We start from the raw sequence: 19,471 nt of genomic DNA on the forward strand, positions 1-19,471 counted from the left end.
GGAACAAGATGAGTGGGATGCGCTACCATTTCATTCTACAGACGAGAAGGTGCGGGTGAACATGTCTAGATAGCATTCATCCTCTCAACAAGTCTCGATCACCACTAGGAAGTCTTGGAATGTGGTAAAGATGGGTTTCAAAACTTGTCGAAGTTTTGCGAGAAGGCGACGGAACTAGGACACCAATTGGCATGGACAAAATAAACAGCAGTGAGCACGGAGCTCGATGAGGCTATACGCTCAATGTTCAGGTGGTGTCGTAATGCAAATATCTGCATTGTGCGCCTCGCGGATCCCTTGGATGTGGAGCAGATGAAGAACGATGTTTGGTTTATGAGAGCAAGTTAGAGTCACAACATGATGGAACTTTCGGTTCATCGTATCTCCTAGATTTACGACTGCCCATTTGCTCCAGTGGTCATACGGACTTCTCGCTCAGTTGACAAATATCGTAAGTTCGCGCTGGGAATAGTCAGCTATGAGCCAGCTCGTCAGTACTTGACGAGAAAGCTGGTGTGCTAAAGACTATCTCTGTTTGCTGCTGGGTCGCACTGTGGAGGCAAAGGAATTGCATAAGGTGAATATGCACAATGTGCTTACTGTACGAACGACCTTCCCTGGTGGGGCAGCTCCGAGTCGAAATCACTTGCTGCAGTATTGTTGTAATGAATGACCGGTGATACCTACATATATTATCTACCAAGAGGTCAATGGGAGTACATTAAGGCACGTTCAAAAATAAACTGGAAGGTGTACTGCATGTGTGTCATGACAAACATTTCAAACGAAAGAAAGTAAAAAAGGGGGTTGAGTCGATATATGGCTAAATGCCTCACTGGAGATGTATTGTGAGGATACACGTAGCATGAACGAGCGCGAAATAACTCGAGACTCGTTCAGAAAACATATATCAACGAATGACGGCTCCAGAGACATCGGAAAACCAAGCATGTTGATCTTTGGGTGATGCCCAATCAGACTCATGTCCTGATCAATAATATGAGAAACCAATTTGCAACCGAAAAGCATTTACCAGACAACAAGCAACGGAAGAATTCGCGCACCTCCAAAAAACGTCTGAAAATGCATGCCCTTGATATGGGATGCCTCGTCCTCTCGGAAAATTAGCCCCTTTGCGTGAATCACACATTCGCCGTTAATCCAGAGCTGGAGTTCTCCTAGGACACGAGATTCAGTATTACTCCAGCGATCACTACGCCTTACCATCAGCTCTGCCGATATCATTAAGTTGAACACGTTGTGCGATAGTTGTCCAGACACCTGACCCAAAGATCCATGCGCCGATTCCGACTGAAATCCCATAATCAGGGTTGGCTTTGGAGCAGGGCGGAACCGCAAGAAGTGCATTTGTATTTGTTTCGTTTATAGGTAGATAGGCGTAAATTTCTCCTTGCCCATCACGCCTAGCCAGGCATCAGGAAACAAGTCAGAAAGGGGTACGTGCTACTTACCTCCACATGAAACGAACATCAAAGCACTTGCAACGGTCGTTCTGCCGTCCACCAGAGCATCTATAGGCGATGTCGCCAATACCACCATCTGCAATTGTGCATCAATATCTCATTTCAGGACTTAAACAGGGATGAGCGTACATATTCCTGGCAATTTCCCTCCTTTGACCCACTCCCAACCCTTCTCAAACATCACCCGATATCCAAAAACTGCTTCTTTTGCGCCTTCCAACAAGGACACAATTTCTTTGGGCCCACCGAGATAAAATCCAAATCCACCAGGGATTTCCGTTTTTGGACTGCAGGAACCCTTGGGATATCTGGCCTGCCAAGCGAGCTGAGGGTCGTCCGAGGATGGATGCAGAGATGGTGGTGGGCATACAACCTCGTGAGTCAACGAGCGCGTGATTTTGTATATCCCAAGAGGAGAATCTGCGAGACGGACTGAAATGACATGGTGCTCGTCAATTGATGCAGGAGAGGGCGAAAAAGTCGTGAATCCTAGGTGAAAGCTGCTGATTGGGAATAGTTGTGACCAAGGCGAAAGCATACTCAATGCCGCTCGGTCCTATATGATAATACCGTCGAGATGGCAAGATATATGAAAAACCTGGTGTGAAAAGAATAAGAGCAAAATTACAATATTTGATGTAGTACGCGCGCGTAATGAGCGAAGTCGTCGCGTCCATACCTTAAATTATGTAGTGGTTTAATTATGCATAAATATCTAAACGTGACACAGCGGGAAACTGACATTTTACCACCTTTTGCCGCCAGTGAAATTACATTCGAAAGGTAATCCAGAGCGCTCTGGAACGCTCTAGGCTAAGTCTGGAATTGTCTAGTCAGGTCCAGATCTGCTTTTGATGGAAATCTTGCAAGAGGCAAAACGTTGAAACTCCCGATGTGTGACCAACTTTGAGCCAGTTCAAAACCCATTCTAGGGTTAGGGTTTATTCGCTGACCAAGCAAGAACGCGTAGCCGCATCATTACATACTACTATCATAGTACGACATACTTATTGCTACTTACCGTAGTACAACCAACCAACCAACCAACCAACCAACCAGGTCACTCTACTCTGACAACAGGCAAGACCACTTTCTGCAGCCAAATATTCAAGCACGCGAATTCATATCAAAACCAACCACAGGATATGCTACCACTCTTTGGGGACGAAAGACGTCGCGAGATCAATCTTGGCGGATCGAGCTCGGTCACCACCTCTCAAACAGCTATATTAAATCAGGCCAGAGCTCGAAGAATCGAGAGGGAAACTGTCCGAAAACGACAAGATAGTGCAGTTACAATCCAGGCTTGGTGGCGTGGCATCACCGACTCCAGAAGGGTCCGCCAGGAACTTCGTGAACTGTTCACAGGAGATGTTACAGGACTCACTGGCCTCCGATGCCTCGTCCTCATCGGACAAGACACCTATTTCCTCGATAAATGGGCTGTGGAGGTACTTTCTCAAGGTACGCGGCTTCTGTACGACACCATGCTTCCACCAAATAATCATTCACCTAGGTTCGCTATTCAGCCTCGCCCATGGCCGTGATCGAGAACACTGGCTTGTACTGATGCGACAAGTTTTCTTCCTACTCCTACGCTCTGTTTCTGATCGCCCAAGGTTCTGATACATATTATCAATCTCTTGACTGAGCTAACCTGATCCAGATCTGAACGCGCTGTCTCATGCCTTCAAGTCTTGTGCACTCTCTTGAACCCAGCGTCTGCTATTGAAGCACTGGGATCTTCCGGTAATCAGCTCACTGTGAGCATCACCGAATATGCTGTAAGGCATGACTTGTATCAATACCTTGCTCGTTCAATACAAACCATTGTGAGTTTCCTTGGCCCCACCTTCTCTATATCTTTTATATTATTCTCAGGGGCCGGAGACAAAGAATGCTCCAACCCTACCTTTCTTTGTGGAACTCATATATCGCCCGCTCAACACATTAGAACGCTCTTCAGAGGCATTTTTGCAGTGCTTTCGGTCTCTCATCATTCATATACTCACAACCCCTCTTCTCCCAAATCGAATCCCGATCTCGTCACTCACAGCCCTTTCCGCAAAACTTCCTCTATCTTCATTGTCAGTCTTGTCGACTTCTGTTGCCGAACTTGTCTCCACAATCCCTCTCCAATCCCATGTGCATCTTATAGCCAACCTGTACGCTTTTACCTCCCCAAGATATGCGATTCTACCTCTTTCGTCTTTGAAAACATATCTCCAGCTCATGACCGCTTCACTGAGCATCCTTCCTGTGCATGTGCTCGATCCTCCATCAGTATCTGATGCCCGCGCCCCCACAATGTCTTGGGCTGACGATGGTGATTCGGAATCAGAACAACCACAAGTTACAGTTGTTACATCTTTTGCACCGACGCCAAGGCTGCCTCCGCTAGATGCTCGGACACAGAAGCGTCTCCAGATCCTTCCAAGTCCTTCGCACTTGAATTCCTTGCTGAAGGCAGCTCAGCATGATCATGGCGCGCTTCCCGATCTTGTATCATGGCTTGTCAACTTATGCATCGTATGTCCTACCCGGAAGAGCAAAATACTGAGTACGTTGCTGCTATATGGAGGGGGTGGGCTTGTGCGCGAGATTTACCGTGACTATGTACGGAACTCTCCACTTGGTAAAAATGAAAATATGTCATCCTTGATGGGTTCGTCTTCGTGCTTCCTGTGATGAATCATACTGATTATAATCAAGACCCCTCGCTAGCGTCGGCGTGGCCACCTCTACTCTTACTCACTGAGCTTTATACTCAATCTCTCTTGACGATGGGTGATGATGAATTTTTCTCCAACTCCCGAACGTCGTTGAGTTTGGACGAACTGGTGGTCTTTTCTCGTGCGCTGTTTAACATCGCATTTACTCTTTACTGGCGGGATGACCAGACGAAGATCCAGGAAGGTGGTGTGCCGGGTCTGAATCTCCGTTGGGTGGGTGTACGAGACAAGATAACGAAATGTCTACAAGCTATTCATGCACGGGAGTAAGTCCGCGCATATCATCGCAGTCGCTCAGTAATTCATACCGACTTGGTGTTTTTCAGCTCCCGCAAACCTTTCATGCCTGAGAACCACTGGCATATAAGCTCTCAGATCGACATGAATTCTTTCATAGATGCTGCTGTGTGGGTCGCACTCGTGAATCTATCATCTCTAACCTGTGCTAACTAACGTCTTCACAGATTCGAAGAACAGCAGCTCGACGAGTCTTCCGCGCCGCGGACCTTGACTAAGAGACAGCTCTCACACTTTTCCCCTCGGCTCGGGGTCCTCAACAATATTCCATTCGCTGTCCAATTTGAGACTCGTGTTTTGATTTTCCGGCGCTTCGTAGAAAACGATAAGTGGAACCGCAATAGGGACACACGTGGGCGGATCGATGTATCCATTCGCAGAGGCCATATCGCGCAAGATGGATATGACAGACTGGCCGAAGCAGATCTAAGGGCCCCGATCGCTATAACATTTATCGATCAATTTGGAGAGCCTGAGTGTGTATAAGGCATAAAATTTGTCTAATGTACAGATACTGATGGGTGGTCATTCGTTAGGGCCGGAATTGACGGCGGTGGCGTGTTCAAGGAGTTTTTTACTTCCTTGTGCAAGGAGGTGTTTGACACAGACCGTGGACTATGGCTAGAAACTAAAAGGAATGAGATTTACCCTAATCCCCACTCGTACGCCACAGAACGTATGTTGTTCGCAGATCTATTCTTTGATACTCACACTCACGTTCATATCCGATGCAGCGCACAATCTGAACTGGTATCGCTTCATCGGACGAATTCTAGGCAAGGCACTCTATAAGGGCATCCTCGTCGAGGTCGCATTCGCAGGGTTTTTCCTAGCCAAGGTAATTGCCGTATCATTGATAACAAGCTATCACGTCATTGATCAACGATAAAGTGGCTAGACAAACAAAGTTTTCTGGACGACCTTGCTTCTCTCGATCCTGATTTATACCAGGGTCTCATATTCCTCAAGAACTACACTGGAGATGTGGAAGATCTCGCATTGAACTTCACTGTTGCGATCGAAGGTTGGTCATTACTAAAATATGCGCCCGGATTATATCTTTCTGACGCGGGATGTTATCAGAGTTTGGGGTCGCCAAAGCCGTGGACCTCATACCAGATGGCAGCAATGTCCCGGTCACCCGGGAGAACCGACTGCAATATATCTACCTTACTTCTCACTACAGATTGAGCAAGCAGATCAAGCTCCAGAGCGAGGCATTCTTTGAGGGTCTTTCTGATATGATAGACCCTAAATGGCTTCGGTGTGTTGGGATCAAATTAACTCTGCCTGGATTGTTGATATAGCTCTTTCTAGAATGTTCAATCAGCAGGAACTTCAGATATTGCTAGGTGGCGTGAACGCACCTGTGGATGTGCAGGACTTGAGAACACATACCCAATATGGGGGTTTATATGATAATGACGAACCCACTATACAGACTTTCTGGAAGGTCAGTATTTTCATAGACTGCAAATTGTATTATCGATCGTAACTTTCATCCGTAGGTTTTGGAGGATTTCGATCAGGAACAACGACGGTTGTTCTTGAGATTTGTCACAAGCTGCAGTCGACCGCCACTTCTGTGAGTTCATAGCCTCTGCCATTCCTCCTTGTTACTTGCCGTTGCAGGCGCTCATTATTCTCCAGAGGTTTTAAGCAGCTAAACCCTCTCTTTGCCATACGTGATGCGGGGAGTGACGAGCACCGATTACCAACTTCGAGCACCTGCGTGAACCTCCTAAAGGTAGAATGACTTTGTGCTAACATATATAGCGTGACTGATTTGTTACAATCAGCTGCCCAGGTATACAAGCGAACAAAAGCTTCGTGACAAGCTCCTACAGGCAATCTCCTCTGGCGCTGGCTTCGATCTCTCATAGTACCCTTCTACAGCCATCATTTTCACCCACTGTATTGTTGTTGCTGTATCACGGATATATACAGCTGTACAGCATCTTGCGAGATAGACTTTACATCTTTCATCGTATTTCTATCAAATTGTTCTTCTTCCTCCAAGGGCGGCATAGATACTGTTTTCTCCTTCATCACCGAGTCTTTCCTCCTTGAAGTAGTTCGATATAAGAAAGGCAACGTCTGTCAAATGTGTCAACTGAAAGTAATTCTTGACTTAAATTTAGCTCGCCATACCAAGCGATTGCTCGAAATTGAGTCGGGGGTCACAGAACGACTTCGTTGAGGTTGAGGGTTAGAATAGCAATCGAATACGAACGTAGTCTGGCATACCTGATATCTGAGCCCCAGCTGTTCCTCGCTGAGCTCCATGCTTCCTCCAAGACACTCTGTCACGCTGAAGCCTTCGTCATTAAGCTCGCCTGTGAACTCAAGACTGACTCCGCCAAGCCGAGACCCACATGCAGTGTGGATACTGATGCAGGAAGTCAGCTCGCTGATGATAGTCCCAAAGTTACGTGTTTTGAAGCCGCTGCTGGAAGTAAGTGTGCTTGGAATGGCTTAGCGCTCACGTTCTACGTCATCGAGGATGTAAACATACTTTCCGTGCATGGGATCACATACCCAAGCGACCGGGTGTTGAGAGTGCTTAACGGCTTCAATGTGGCCAGGGAGGTGATCCCAGATCTTGATAGCTTGGTCAAAGATTGTCGAAGATAGTCGAGAATGAACGCACTTTTCCTGCTCCGTACCTAGTGATGAGTGTCACGCGACCACTCTCTTTGTTTGGATTCACGGCTATAAAGAGGCATGCTATGAGTACGTTCTGTGAGACGTAATCCCAGAATTATACATACTTTGTAGGAGCCTGATTAGCTCTGCACTTTCTAATGAAGGTCCGACCTTGATGCCGATGGGATTGCGGATACCTCGGAAATATTCGATATGGGCGCCATCAAGTTGTCTTGTACGGTCGCCAACCCATATAAAGTGGGCAGAAGTATTGTAGAAGCCCTTTTCCTGCGGAGATGACCCTGACCCAGCGATATTAACTTCCCGTGTCATTGCTTGCTCCCAGTCCAGCATTAACCCTTCGTGGCTGCAGTTTCCAATACCATTAATTTGATCCGCCACACTATGTCATGTCATTAGGGAGCTGACCTCGTGTAGAAATCAATCTCGCCCAGAACACCTCGACCACCACCCCGGTCAAAGGGCGCACTTTCCCTACCTGAGTCAGCGCCTATCGTGTGGCTGAAGTCGAGCGCATCAGAAAGACCTCGAGTTATTTTTTCAAACTCGCTCCTGCGGTAGATACAATGCCCGAAATCAGGGATGTAAGAGCATGTGAGAGGATATACTGACCGTAACGCCGGTGAACGGACGTGTGAGAGTGACCAGTCCCGCGGGTGATGCAATGAAGCAAATCCGGATGTGAGAAGCCCACGAACGTAATTGAGGGTAGCGGTGGAATGAAAGTAGGCACTGATATGAGGAAGGCTGTTCATGTCGATTACGATGGGGTAGTGAAGCACAAACCTAAGGAGCCTCTCAGGATCTGGGGTTCGATCATTAGGATCAAGCCTGATAAAAGTTTAGTTGTCAATCAAAATGGATTCTTCTGTTGTCGCTACCCATTGACGTTATCACCACTGCAATGTGAATTCAAGTTGGAGTTAGATGATGTCTGACTCGATGTCTGAATTAGCCATTGCGCACCGGAAACTCAAAACCTCTCTATTGTCAATCGTTTCTGTCCCGCTGCTCCTGGGCTTGGCATATTGCCCAGCAATGCGTCCGATGCGTACCTAAATCATGACAGCCCGTTGTGAGAATATGCGCACTGGCAAACTAATCATGCGTTATGGCATGCATCATCAACGCACCACTGGGAGACGTCCACCCCAAATAAGTATGAGAGAAAACGAAAGTATCAAACCGATCTTTGCTGATATGTTTTGCTTCCAAACGCTTTAGAAGGCTGCATTAAGAATGGAATAGCTCACTTGAGTACACGCGTCAAAACTTTCTGCGCAATCTCCCGCATGGAGCAAGAAGGCCTCGTTCCGCTGCACAGCAGTTATCTGAAAGCGAAGGCGCTCAATCTATAATACAATCACGGTAATGAACAGCAGCAGATAAAAATACTAAACACCGACTTCTGCGGGCGTTACGAGAGGGGGTAAAGCATTGATTTTTGTCAAGACTCTGATTAATTGAAGGAGTAAATTACGGATGCGTATCGAATTGCACATGTACAACAGACCTTTGGAGATGTTGTTGGTCAGGATAATCTACCATCTGATATGTAAATCAAACGTTTCATGGTTCATCATCGATTGAGCCTGAACCTGAACGATGGCATTCCCACCTGAGCAGCTGACCTCGATTTCCATGAGGAGGGATACCAGTTCGAGTTTGCCATTGTAGATATCAATATGATATATGTATATGATCTCTCGTAGCTCGTGCGCAAGGACTCGTGCTCAAGATAATCGATAATCTTGTGGTATCGGTCCTGGTCGGAGTCAGTGCTGGAACAGATCGGATCAGTTCCGAAGTCGACTTCAGACTCAGATTGTTATTAATTACATAATCACGATTTTAGCAGTTCATGAACGGCTTGTGACCACGTTCCGAGTCGACGGAGGAACAATACCAATTGTTAAGTGGGCTTTCGTTAAATTTAATGGACTCATCGGTACGTTTAATCAAATCCCTTTGGCATGCGAATGAAACAAGATTTAGTACAGGTTTTCACCCGGCTCCCGGGCCTGCTCCAGGCTGTTGGAGCCTACGGTCCATAAATCATATCATTGCTAGTTGGTACTTTGGGTTTGCCACTGGTCGTACCATACCCCCGAGGGTGATCTCATTGTGCGCTGTCACCCTAAACAAGATATGGCACACACGTTTCAACTGCCCACCTTCCGCGGACACAAATGTCAGGCAGAAACTTTTCTTCAGCATAATCAATTTCAATGGAGTGTTCGCAGGTCCTTTGAGCTTCTCCATAATGTATACGATCTAGATAAGGTTTATAGCGCAACACGCCGCAGCACTGGAAATTCGTACATCTTCGGCTTGATGGCTCTCGACACGAACCCCTGGACTTTGGTTGATACACTTTGCCGGCTAACCCCTCGTGAACGTATGGTTCGTCCCTGTTGAGCCGTACTGGGTATTCGTTTCTCCAATATAAAAGGCATTTGATATACGTTCACTCGTTACGCAGCATAGCTCGCAATGTCTCTTTTTCTGCGCTCTTCCCTTGTCCTGGTGCAAGCATTCTGCAACCAGATTGCATTTACTCCACCCAATAAAACGCCAACAAAATGGCGCTATCACACTGAAGAGGCATCCGTCTTGCAAATAGCTCCATTGATCTTCAAGGTAAGCTGGTGATATTGTAGCTTTTGTATCTGATTAAAAAATCGTGTTTTATTCAGGCCCACACCATAATTCTATGGCTGAGCGCTGCATATGAAGTGATGTCGACATTCCACTATTTTTGTGGATCGTTGTTCTCAACGCAGCTATCAAGCCACGTTGACTCGGTATTCTGTCCTGCACGTCGCACACAACATTTAGTCACTCCCGTGTTCTTGCTCGGGGTCATGATGGCTGCTCTCGGGATGTTTATCCGCGTGCGCTGTTTCCATGAGCTCGGTCACTTGTTCACCTTCGATCTCACCATGTACCCTGAGCACAAGCTCGTGACATCTGGATTTTACAAATATGTCCGGCACCCAGCCTACACGGGCTCCTTGTTGCTCGTTGCGGGAATTGCCTTCTCGCATTTAACTCCCGGGAGCTGGGTAAATGAATGCGGCATCCTCGGACCTGTCAGCTCCGCATTGTTAGGGGCTACGTGGTGGGCTTGGGCGTTGTCCGTAGGTGTGAGCCGTGCATACGCAGAGGATGGTGAGCTCCGTAAACTATCTGCATCAGAGTGGGATGCATATGCTGCGGAAGTGAAGTTCTGGTTTGTACCGGGATTACTGTGAGCTCGTGACATACGTCATCGGTAGATCAGTTCACCTTGAAGCCTGTTTCTTTTTCCTGTCTAGTCACGACTCATTACTAGTAATTCATTTAGACAACCAATCACTCACGACTTAGATTTTATGTCTACACACAAATAGCTCTTATATGCATTCTCAGAGGGTCCCGCTACTCATCTTTGATACAATCTGCTTCCACTTAATTTATATTAGACCATAGCTTTTCAGTAGGCCTTGGATATTTATGGTTCGCGCTGTACGCGGTGGTGTGCAATTTACTGCTCAGCTGGATCGGGGGACTAAACAAAGTGGTTGAGTGGAACTTTCCACAACAATCTCAATGCCTACTGTAAATGCACTAGAAATCCTGCGAGGCTTAGAAACAGAGCACATCGGGTGTGTTGCCGCACTGCCTTGGAATCCGGATCTTGCCTTATGTAATTGCCTTTTTGGATTTCCTTCTTACCGCATCGCAGCAATGCGGCAGCCCACCAGCGTCTCTTACATACCTTGGCTATCTCAGAGATACGATGTCACATCATACCAGGTGAGATTACAAGGCTGCTGTGATAGTTGAGCTCCTTGCGTTTACGTTTTAAACTTTAGTGATTTCAGTCACCCTCCTCCGGCGTACCAGCATCATGCTTCAATGCCACAAGCATCCCATCACGACCATGCTCGCTGCACTCCACAAGGGCACACACATGATCATGATTGTCACAGGCAGCATGTAAATTGCCAGTCCCAGATGCACATTGTAGTACCAATGATCCCCGATTCTAGGACCGTGTAAGCTTTCATTCTGTACCCAATCCTTTCAGTACTTGATAGAGGTGACTGCTAGAATTCATTCAAGGCATGATGTGCAGCGCACGAAATAAGGATGCAGCTATTGATACTTATCTTTAGGTACGATGAAGTCGACCCCCTCCTTCCAACAGGAAGACGGAACAATGACCCAGGATGTTGCTTCTTTACAATTCTCGGAGCCGTGATCATTTTTGGGGTGTTTGCCATCGCTTTCTTCTCATTTGCTCCCCTCAATGAGTTTGCTTGGACCAATATCGAATCTCATTCCTGCACCACTTATGCAACAAAGGAGTACGTAGCAGAGCTCAACGCGTCTCGTTGGAGCCGTCATAGGATGGAAATCTGCATAGCTACTCCGATGTTTGTTCATGGCCGGCCTCACTGGCCTTCCAGATGCGAAGATGTTGGTCGACCTTTTTCACTAGTCCTGATAATAAAGCCTGACTTTGTATAGCGTTCAGGCACGGTGATTGGTCATTTTGCCATCAGTCATGACGAACCCGACTGCGTCACCTACTGGAGTGGATATAAGGACATGGTAAGCTGAAGATACTATTTTTTACTCGTACTGACCATTCGACCCTGTAGGGCTGTTCCGCTAGAGGCTCGAAGAAGAGAGTAAGAGTGGATACACTATTTTCTGGGACTTAATTTGATCATTCTTGCAGCACATTGAGCAACGTCTCGAGAACTTGCCGTTCCTAGCAGACTATAAGGAGTTTTGTGCGACAACCCCTACCCGTTTCCTAGACCGGGAATTCACTGGCGCAGACTCGTGCGTGAATACTGTATGTGTATTTTGGCTTCCTTTATTTCTCAGTCAGCTGACATACCGTTAGATTTGGGGTGTCTACGGGCAATGGTTCATCGACGACCATGGTTGTTGAAGCAAGCGTCGAGTATCGTTTCTCGTACCCAACAACTTTATCTCTATTTCTTATCTCGACATTCATGTACTAATTAACTGATCCAAACTATGCTTTAAGTACTTTTTATCGTGGCTTGTTGTACATATTGGAACGGATCGTTTTAAATGTAACGTCAGGAAGTGTACCAGCTAGGAGTCCTTTTTGTCGTTTGCACGCTGAAACTTCGCCAAGTCGATTCTTCAAGGACTTCAAATATTTATGAACCGCCGTTTGTGCGTGAACTTGCCTTCTGATGCCGACCTGGAACATGGACGGAGTAGGTAGATATGATGCAACGCATAATATGCATAATGGCTCACGTGATAAACATGTATTAGGAGAACAAATCTTTATTCAGTAGGTTGCTTAGTCATCACGCATTTCCTGCTTTAACGACGACGACTCGGACGACGTGCCCCAAACGTGCCCCTTCAGCCTTCTCTTCGACGCTCTGTTGTGATCGACCACTATGGCATCAAATAAAAACAAACTTGCGTTCTTGTCGATGCCGGCTCCGGCATCATATGTCGCTGGTCTCGGTCGAGGGTTAGTGTCTCTCGTATATCAATGCATGCCCCGACCTAACACAACGACAGCGCTTCTGGATTCACAACTCGTTCAGACATTGGACCTGCCAGAGAGGGTCCATCTGCGGAAGTTATTGCGTGCGTTCGAATATTTTTCCTTGGAAGATTTCACTCATCCTTTATACAGCGAGGCCCAAGCTAGGCGTGGTGAGGAGCCCGAAATTGATCCAGAACAATTCCAAGATCCCGACAATGAATATGGCCTATTTGCTGGCACAACTTATGAACAGGACGATGAGGAAGCTGACAAAATATATGATGATGTTGATCAGAAGATGGACTCACGGCGTCGGGCACGCAGGTGTGTGCTTTCTGGTTAGTTATATCATTTTATTGTGTTCAGCTGCTTCACTTTGTTTTTCTATCCAGGGAGGCGAGAGAGAACGCCGAGCTCGCAAAACATCGAGCTGAACGCCCCAAGATTCAGCAACAATTCGCTGACCTGAAGCGTGGTTTGTCCGTCGTTACCGACCAGGAGTGGGAAAGCATACCAGAAGTTGGTAATCTTACAAGGAAGAAGCGGCGAAAAGACGAAAGGACTTTCGCCGTTCCTGACAGCATCATTGTCGGTGACCGATCCAAGTCTGAATATGAGAATTCCTTGGACACTCGACAACAGCAAGCCAGTGGCTTTGAGACTCCTGCAGACACCGGCACCATGACCAATTTCGTCGAAATCGGCCAAGCTCGTGATAAGATCTTGTCCTTGAAACTCGATCAAGTACGTCTTCTCTATTTATCATAGTACTTATTGCATCATACTCATTGTATCGTAGATTTCTGGGACAGCCACTACATCTGGTTCTGCTACCTCTGTTGATCCCAAGGGATACCTCACCTCACTCAATAGCGTTGTTCTCAAGACTGAAGCTGAAATCGGCGACATCAAGCGTGCCCGCATGCTGTTTGACTCGCTCGTCAAATCAAATCCTAAACATGCTCCTGGTTGGATTGCAGCTGCATGTCTGGAGGAGCATGCTGGACGTATGGTTGCTGCAAGGAAACTCATAAAAGCAGGTTGTGAACAGTGTCCAAAGAGTGATGACGTATGGCTTGAGGCAGCACGGTTACATGTACGTGAACCCTGGTACGCTCTGTGTTGTTGCTGATATCCCTTTCAGAATAATGACGATGCAAAAGTCATTCTTGCCAATGCTGTTCAACATGTCGGTCAGAGCGTCAAGATCTGGCTTGCAGCAGCCGACCTTGAACAAGATGCTAAATCGAAGAAACGTGTCTTGCGTAAAGGTATACAATTTTCCATCCAGTCCACCGCGATTTACTTACATGACATGCAGCACTCGAGAATATTCCCAACTCTGTTCGGTTATGGAAGGAAACTGTCAATCTCGAAGAATCAGCTACGGACGCCCGCATACTCCTCTCCCGCGCCGTGGAGGTGATACCACTTTCCGTCGAGCTCTGGCTCGCTCTTGCCCGTCTCGAAACCCCTGAGCGCGCCAAAGCTGTTCTCAACAAGGCCCGCAAGTCTGTCCCTACGTCGCACGAGATTTGGATTGCTGCTGGACGCCTGCTCGAGCAAGGGGCCACGGGCGACGACCCCGACAAGACCACGGAAACCAGAAACAAGGAGCTCGAGCTGGTGGACAAGACAATCGAGCTTGGTGTCCGGCAGCTCCGGCAGCACCAAGTGTTACTCACGCGCGAGCAGTGGCTGAAGGAGGCGGAGCGATGTGAGAGCGACGGCAGCCCGCGTACGTGCGAGGCAATCATCAAGGCTACAGTGAGTATGGAGGTCGAGGAAGAGGACAGGTTGGATACATGGGTTAGCGATGCAGAGAGTGCGGAGGCGAGGGGCATGGTCGGGACTGCGAGGGCCGTGCTTGCGTATGCGCTCAAAGTCTTTCCGGATCAGCGGAACCTCTGGAGAAAGGCTGCAGATTTGGAGAAGGCGCACGGCACTAAGTATGATATTTTTTGCGGAATATATATCTTGTACTAAACTTTTTCTAGGGAATCGCTCGATGGAGTTCTCTCTCAGGCAGTGCACTATTGCCCGCAGGCAGAAGTTCTCTGGCTTATGTCAGCCAAAGAAAAGTGGCTGGCTGGAGATGTGCCAGCGGCACGTGAGGTCCTCGAAAAAGCTTTTATCGCTAACCCCGAAAGCGAACAAATTTGGCTTGCCGCAGTTAAGCTCGAGGCCGAAAATGGTGAACTGGGTGTCGCAAGGGAGCTACTCGTGCGTGCACGGACAGTTGCAGATACTGAGCGGGTGAGTATCTCATCCCAATACCCAATTCACGACCGATCTGACTGTAACCTTTCAGATCTGGATGAAATCTGCTGTATTCGAGCGTCAGCAAGGGCAGTACGCTGCAGCACTTGAAACTGTCTCCACCGCCCTATCTAAATTCCCTAAGTTTGCCAAACTGTACATGGTCCAAGGGCAGATCCGCCAGATGGAAAAGCAGTACTCCACTGCGCGTGCCTCATACGCTGCAGGCCTCAAGGCTTGCCCGAAGGAGATTACGTTATGGGTGCTTGCGAGCAAGCTGGAGGAGCTTGATGGAAAGAGCATCAAAGCTCGCGCATTGCTAGAGAAGGGACGGCTCGTCAATCCGGCAAACGAAATCTTGTGGGCAGAGTCTGTTGGTGTGGAAGAGCGATCCGGTGGAGCTGCACAAGCAAAAGCGATGCTCGCCCGTGGCCTACAGGAATGCCCATCGTCTGGTCTCCTATGGTCGATGTCTATATGGGCTGAACCACGGCCGACCAGAAAAAGCCGCTCTGTTGATGCACTGAAGAAAAGCAAAGATAATCCACTGATCACATGTACAGTTGCGCGTTTGTTCTGGACGGAAAGGAAGATTGAGAAGGCGAGACAGTGGTTCTCGAGGAGTGTGGCTACAGAACAGGATAAGGATATCGGAGACCATTGGGGATGGTGGCTTAAGTTCGAGCGCCAGCATGGCACTCCCGTGCGTCGATTGTCATGCACCTGAGATGCTTACTAATTGAATTCTACAGGAATATATGGAGGAGGTAATTAGGCAGTGTGTTGCCGCTGAACCGCATCACGGGCCTGTGTGGCAGATCATAGCGAAGGATGACAAAAACGTTGGGAAGAGCACAAAGGAGCTACTCGCGATGGTTGCGGATGCCTTGCAATGAATGTTTTTTGAGGACTTTTTTGTGGATATAGTTGTTCTTCATTATGCTCTAAGTCATATTATATGAGTATTTTTACGGTTTTGATACTAGTCAGAGCTCGAAGAAAGTAACTAGTACCGACAGTCTATCGATGACGACCTAACTTGCGGGGTGGTAAGCAGCCACGGAAGTTACTAGGATATAAAGTACGGTCAACATCATCTATTGACGAGCTCTATTGTGCGAGAGGCGATGGGGTTGGTTGGGATGTCGCATTATTAAATATCATAGTTGACGAATAAAATTTACCTCTTCTGAGTTTCGCTTGGTTTTGCTACAACACAACCCTAGTTCTGCCATCGCAGGTTCTACCGGAAGAATTGCTTCGACCCACATGTTGCCGGGACATTCCGTAAGGGTGCTTACAGTGGCACGTAGCCTATATGATCCGATTTTCCTGGATCATCGAATCATTGTGTAGAATCGATGTCATGTCGGAGATATCAATGACTTCCGTTGTTTCATCAAATTCTCCCAGGTGGACGAAGGGGAATCCCTGTAGAATCAAATACTGGTGACACAACAAGCCGTGCGCGCAGCGGCAACCACTTCTATCCTATATCAACGTACTTAACGTTTTGGCTTCGTGCCCATGCCCCAACTTCTATCAAGACCAGCCTAAACAGGCCCTGTGTTATCGTGCTTTGATGATTCTCGTGTATCTCTATTGGTCCGCGTTCGACGACAAGCCGTTCACTTAGAACTTATTTCTTCTGATGCAAATGAAACCCATGAAGCCGTACATCAGGGCACCAGCCAGTGCAGCGAGCTGTGATCCGAATAATCCGAGTCAATGGAACGAGAAAACAGGAACCACAGTCAACTCACCCCAGAGAACAGAGCGGGTTTCCACCAAGTATAATTTGATGTAAGCAAAACACCGGATATGGGGGTTCCTAGGTAAACAGTCAGAGGTTGAAACAAGAAATATCACGAGTGCACCTACCAATCAAACTTCCAAATCCTGTAGCGAACGTATGCAAATTGAATTCAATAGAATCTATGAGTGAATCTGATCCTACTCACCACCAACGAAGAAACAAATGCCCATCCACCCGCTGTGGCCAAATCAGATGGTTTGCGCAGACCAAACTTAATTTATCACTTACCCAAGCTCAGAGGGGTCGGGCGTTAAGACAGCCACGAGTGGACCCACCATTGCGTTATCTGTATGATCGATCAACACACCTTCAACTATATAGTGAAACGGAAAACTACTCACACACACCCGAAGAATAGCCATAAAGTACACCAAGAATAACGACGCTGGTCAGGCTACTTAATCCAATAGTGCCCAAAATCACCGATCCGCACATAATTGCCGAAATTATGGTCAAGTTTGGGACTCCTATGTACGCTGCAATGTACCCTGATGTAACTCGTCCCACACAGCTGGCCACATTTAAAATCACGAGCTAGTGAACGTATCAGCAGGAGAACCACTTCTTGTATAATGCTAGATCCCACAGAATAAAACGAAAAGTCGATGCCGATACCGTGCTTGATAGAGTCGAGTTGAAGAAAGAATAAAGGGTAGTAGAAGCCAATCTGGACAAGAAAGGACCTGCATACAAATTAGTCAGTTGGACAAATTCGAGAGAGACTGTGACTTACCCTGCCAGAGCGAAAATAAACGGAACATTATGAAGACATTTTTTAGCTGCTGCAATATAATTCACTGGCGTCGTCGGTGGATCAAGGCGGGTTCGCATACACAGGCATGCAATTAAAAGGAGCGCGCTGACCATCCCTGCACTTGCACGTACGCTCTTGGCAAAACCGAGCTGCCCATTCAGGAGGTTATTAAGCATAATCGGATGGATGATAGCACCCAGCGATGAACCCGGAATAACGAGCGTCATCACCAGCGTGCGTTTCCGTTTGAAATAATGAGAGACGACAGCCAGGCTCGGGACGTATAGGAGCCCCAACGCGACACCAGAGCATAAGCCTTGAGTAAGGAATATCTATGCAGTGTCAGAAAACGAAAACGTCAGAAAGCCGAAGGATGTTACCTGGTAGTATTGATTAGGCTTCGCACATGATAGCATGAAGATAGATAAGCTCTGCAAAAGTGATCCGGCGATGACAAGATGATAACTAGTTTAGCCTGTTGAGTATCGTCTCCGACACACTTATATATATACCCACAAATAACCTCGGTCATACAGTGAACCTGCTACAAGGCTCACAGCGGTGCCTAAAAATGCATTGAAGCTCCCAATGGATCTGCGAAAGAACTTGATAATACCAACAATAGAGGAGCTTGCCAGGACAACTCACGAAATAGCAAATTGTGTCTTATTTGTGAGGTAATGCTGAGTATAGAAGTCTGGAAGGCAAGTCGTGTAAATAAAGTCACATCCTCACTTTCATATGCGGCAATACCTTGGTATACACCAAAGGAGGTGGTGTAACTTTGACCCTTCAGAGAGCCATTCTTCACCAATAGTAGAGTGAAATACTCACCCCCAACCGCAGAACAATATAAGAAACCTAAACAAATCAAGTAAGAGTCAGCTTGTCGTCTTTTGTAAAATCGAGTCTTCTTACGACCCAAAGGCAGTGGACCAAGCTGCAAAACCGCCTTCAGGAAAATCATCTAACTGTGAAGGAAGGACGGAGTCCTTGGAGACTGATGATTCAACATCAGGGACCTTTGATTCTTCATTGTCCGAGTCTTGGGTAGCCCGAGGTTCTGTAGAAAGCATTTTGAGGTTTGGTTTCGACCGCTATCTGTCGACTGAGACAGGTGACGCCGTTGTACGGAGCCGTAGGTACGTGATCACACCGCACTTACGGTGGTCATTTAAGTATGTGTGAATCACCGCACTTGGGATCTGACACATCTATCAAGAATTCACAAGCCAGCAAGAACACTTGAAGAAGGCGCCGACATCATTATGACCAAGACAATCACCTAGAAACACACCCACAGTCGCACATCGGCAGATGACAATGGAATATTATGATTGGCAGACGGACGCGCGATTATCAACGGGGATAACAAGCAGAAGGACGAGAACTTCCACAAGGAGACAGCGGACTTCATGACCACTCTCCTGTGTTGCTCCAAAGAGACAGACAGTCTTGCGCGAACGGAAATTAATATTGCGCAGTCCATCCGGTTTCCCGAAGCTGACTCGGAAGTCGAGCGTAATCATGTTTGGCCGAGTAAGTTGATATACATATAGCCTATTATACAAGACTCACTCCATCAGAATATCTGAGCTATCACTTCCCTGCACTTTCCTGAGGCAGACCCGGACTGTGATCTGACTGTGAGAACGACGAGTAAGGCCTTGAGTAGCAAAGATACAGTTCCGCGGAGAACATGATTCACACACCGTCACGGTAGTACGTGTTTCAAGTTTCAACTTAGTCAGCGCACGGAACGCTGGATATGATATATGCATTAAGAATATGGTTCCCTGCGATGTGAATGTGAACTCACCGATTCCCCGGATCAACAGATATACTATGGAATAGTCTGGCGTATTGAGAGTGCACAGGATGCATCAAAATACTAAAGCTGAAGTTCTAAAATTTGGAGTATATTCTAGA

At 47.2% G+C, this 19,471-nt stretch overlaps 7 protein-coding genes across 7 annotated transcripts; 4 read left to right on the forward strand and 3 right to left on the reverse strand.

Annotated features, from left to right (window-relative positions):
• Positions 1-910: 910 nt before the first annotated feature.
• HD556DRAFT_1435428 (polysaccharide lyase family 14 protein) lies at positions 911-2,022 on the reverse strand (the record flags this gene model as incomplete). Its single annotated transcript, XM_041305432.1, has 5 exons — positions 911-987; positions 1,065-1,178; positions 1,225-1,424; positions 1,473-1,560; positions 1,614-2,022. The coding sequence occupies 5 exons, from the start codon at positions 2,020-2,022 to the stop codon at positions 911-913; spliced, it is 888 nt and encodes a 295-aa protein (XP_041152028.1).
• A 607-nt stretch (positions 2,023-2,629) lies between these two features.
• HD556DRAFT_1251221 (HECT-domain-containing protein) lies at positions 2,630-6,396 on the forward strand (the record flags this gene model as incomplete). Its single annotated transcript, XM_041298991.1, has 15 exons — positions 2,630-2,948; positions 3,001-3,103; positions 3,151-3,316; positions 3,366-4,149; positions 4,197-4,482; positions 4,543-4,623; positions 4,681-4,989; positions 5,050-5,189; positions 5,248-5,351; positions 5,405-5,537; positions 5,597-5,777; positions 5,831-5,966; positions 6,022-6,098; positions 6,164-6,260; positions 6,313-6,396. The coding sequence occupies 15 exons, from the start codon at positions 2,630-2,632 to the stop codon at positions 6,394-6,396; spliced, it is 3,000 nt and encodes a 999-aa protein (XP_041152029.1).
• HD556DRAFT_1280413 (DAHP synthetase) lies at positions 6,311-8,962 on the reverse strand. The gene is made up of 16 exons (XM_041299288.1): positions 8,799-8,962; positions 8,694-8,728; positions 8,587-8,635; positions 8,434-8,532; positions 8,314-8,388; positions 8,147-8,235; positions 8,062-8,079; positions 7,967-8,011; positions 7,793-7,912; positions 7,589-7,732; positions 7,285-7,526; positions 7,164-7,225; positions 7,029-7,114; positions 6,761-6,977; positions 6,665-6,704; positions 6,311-6,610 (listed from the first exon to the last, which is right to left on the reverse strand). Exons 1-16 carry the CDS (start codon positions 8,850-8,852, stop codon positions 6,510-6,512), a joined length of 1,476 nt encoding a protein of 491 aa, XP_041152030.1. The 5' UTR covers positions 8,853-8,962; the 3' UTR covers positions 6,311-6,509.
• Positions 8,963-9,492: 530 nt separating this feature from the next.
• Positions 9,493-10,532, forward strand: HD556DRAFT_212861 (uncharacterized protein). The gene is made up of 2 exons (XM_041309917.1): positions 9,493-9,820; positions 9,877-10,532. Exons 1-2 carry the CDS (start codon positions 9,674-9,676, stop codon positions 10,432-10,434), a joined length of 705 nt encoding a protein of 234 aa, XP_041152031.1. The 5' UTR covers positions 9,493-9,673; the 3' UTR covers positions 10,435-10,532.
• A 215-nt stretch (positions 10,533-10,747) lies between these two features.
• HD556DRAFT_1427497 (uncharacterized protein) lies at positions 10,748-12,366 on the forward strand. Its single transcript, XM_041304659.1, has 7 exons — positions 10,748-11,220; positions 11,276-11,287; positions 11,341-11,644; positions 11,696-11,779; positions 11,830-11,859; positions 11,910-12,029; positions 12,081-12,366. Exons 1-7 carry the CDS (start codon positions 11,081-11,083, stop codon positions 12,126-12,128), a joined length of 738 nt encoding a protein of 245 aa, XP_041152032.1. The 5' UTR covers positions 10,748-11,080; the 3' UTR covers positions 12,129-12,366.
• Positions 12,367-12,526: 160 nt separating this feature from the next.
• On the forward strand, positions 12,527-16,144 carry HD556DRAFT_1427506 (PRP1 splicing factor, N-terminal-domain-containing protein). Its single transcript, XM_041304661.1, has 10 exons — positions 12,527-12,695; positions 12,746-12,814; positions 12,864-13,037; positions 13,106-13,457; positions 13,513-13,809; positions 13,858-13,984; positions 14,035-14,662; positions 14,711-14,969; positions 15,025-15,675; positions 15,725-16,144. Exons 1-10 carry the CDS (start codon positions 12,619-12,621, stop codon positions 15,866-15,868), a joined length of 2,778 nt encoding a protein of 925 aa, XP_041152033.1. The 5' UTR covers positions 12,527-12,618; the 3' UTR covers positions 15,869-16,144.
• A 5-nt stretch (positions 16,145-16,149) lies between these two features.
• On the reverse strand, positions 16,150-18,903 carry HD556DRAFT_212983 (major facilitator superfamily domain-containing protein). The gene is made up of 14 exons (XM_041309918.1): positions 18,461-18,903; positions 18,377-18,403; positions 18,296-18,324; positions 18,191-18,239; positions 18,059-18,136; positions 17,923-18,007; positions 17,522-17,874; positions 17,375-17,471; positions 17,130-17,322; positions 17,017-17,074; positions 16,934-16,965; positions 16,854-16,871; positions 16,736-16,803; positions 16,150-16,676 (listed from the first exon to the last, which is right to left on the reverse strand). The coding sequence occupies exons 1-14, from the start codon at positions 18,616-18,618 to the stop codon at positions 16,605-16,607; spliced, it is 1,317 nt and encodes a 438-aa protein (XP_041152034.1). The 5' UTR covers positions 18,619-18,903; the 3' UTR covers positions 16,150-16,604.
• Positions 18,904-19,471: the final 568 nt, after the last annotated feature.

This window comes from Suillus plorans, assembly GCF_016647745.1.
Source record: "Suillus plorans strain S12 chromosome Unknown HD556scaffold_139, whole genome shotgun sequence".
Lineage (NCBI taxonomy): Eukaryota > Fungi > Basidiomycota > Agaricomycetes > Boletales > Suillaceae > Suillus > Suillus plorans.

What these genes read in the sequence shown, in the direction of transcription:
- HD556DRAFT_1427497 (XM_041304659.1), top strand. Translation starts at nt 11,081, where the DNA reads ATGCCACAAGCATCCCATCACGACCATGCTCGCTGCACTCCACAAGGG. An exon ending in GGCCTTCCAGATGCGAAGAT is followed by an intron (nt 11,645 to 11,695) that starts GTTGGTCGACCT and finishes GACTTTGTATAG; the next exon opens with CGTTCAGGCACGGTGATTGG. An exon ending in GGAGTGGATATAAGGACATG is followed by an intron (nt 11,780 to 11,829) that starts GTAAGCTGAAGA and finishes TCGACCCTGTAG; the next exon opens with GGCTGTTCCGCTAGAGGCTC.
- HD556DRAFT_1280413 (XM_041299288.1), bottom strand. Translation starts at nt 8,852, where the DNA reads ATGGCAAACTCGAACTGGTATCCCTCCTCATGGAAATCGAGGTCAGCT. An exon ending in GATCCTGAGAGGCTCCTTAG is followed by an intron (nt 7,913 to 7,966) that starts GTTTGTGCTTCA and finishes TCCTCATATCAG; the next exon opens with TGCCTACTTTCATTCCACCG. An exon ending in CTAGGTACGGAGCAGGAAAA is followed by an intron (nt 7,115 to 7,163) that starts GTGCGTTCATTC and finishes CAAGCTATCAAG; the next exon opens with ATCTGGGATCACCTCCCTGG.
- HD556DRAFT_1427506 (XM_041304661.1), top strand. Translation starts at nt 12,619, where the DNA reads ATGGCATCAAATAAAAACAAACTTGCGTTCTTGTCGATGCCGGCTCCG. An exon ending in GTCGCTGGTCTCGGTCGAGG is followed by an intron (nt 12,696 to 12,745) that starts GTTAGTGTCTCT and finishes ACACAACGACAG; the next exon opens with CGCTTCTGGATTCACAACTC. An exon ending in TTGAGGCAGCACGGTTACAT is followed by an intron (nt 13,810 to 13,857) that starts GTACGTGAACCC and finishes TATCCCTTTCAG; the next exon opens with AATAATGACGATGCAAAAGT.
- HD556DRAFT_212983 (XM_041309918.1), bottom strand. Translation starts at nt 18,618, where the DNA reads ATGCTTTCTACAGAACCTCGGGCTACCCAAGACTCGGACAATGAAGAA. An exon ending in TGGTCCACTGCCTTTGGGTC is followed by an intron (nt 18,404 to 18,460) that starts GTAAGAAGACTC and finishes TGATTTGTTTAG; the next exon opens with GTTTCTTATATTGTTCTGCG. An exon ending in CTGTATGACCGAGGTTATTT is followed by an intron (nt 18,008 to 18,058) that starts GTGGGTATATAT and finishes AGGCTAAACTAG; the next exon opens with TTATCATCTTGTCATCGCCG.
- HD556DRAFT_212861 (XM_041309917.1), top strand. Translation starts at nt 9,674, where the DNA reads ATGTCTCTTTTTCTGCGCTCTTCCCTTGTCCTGGTGCAAGCATTCTGC. An exon ending in TAGCTCCATTGATCTTCAAG is followed by an intron (nt 9,821 to 9,876) that starts GTAAGCTGGTGA and finishes TGTTTTATTCAG; the next exon opens with GCCCACACCATAATTCTATG.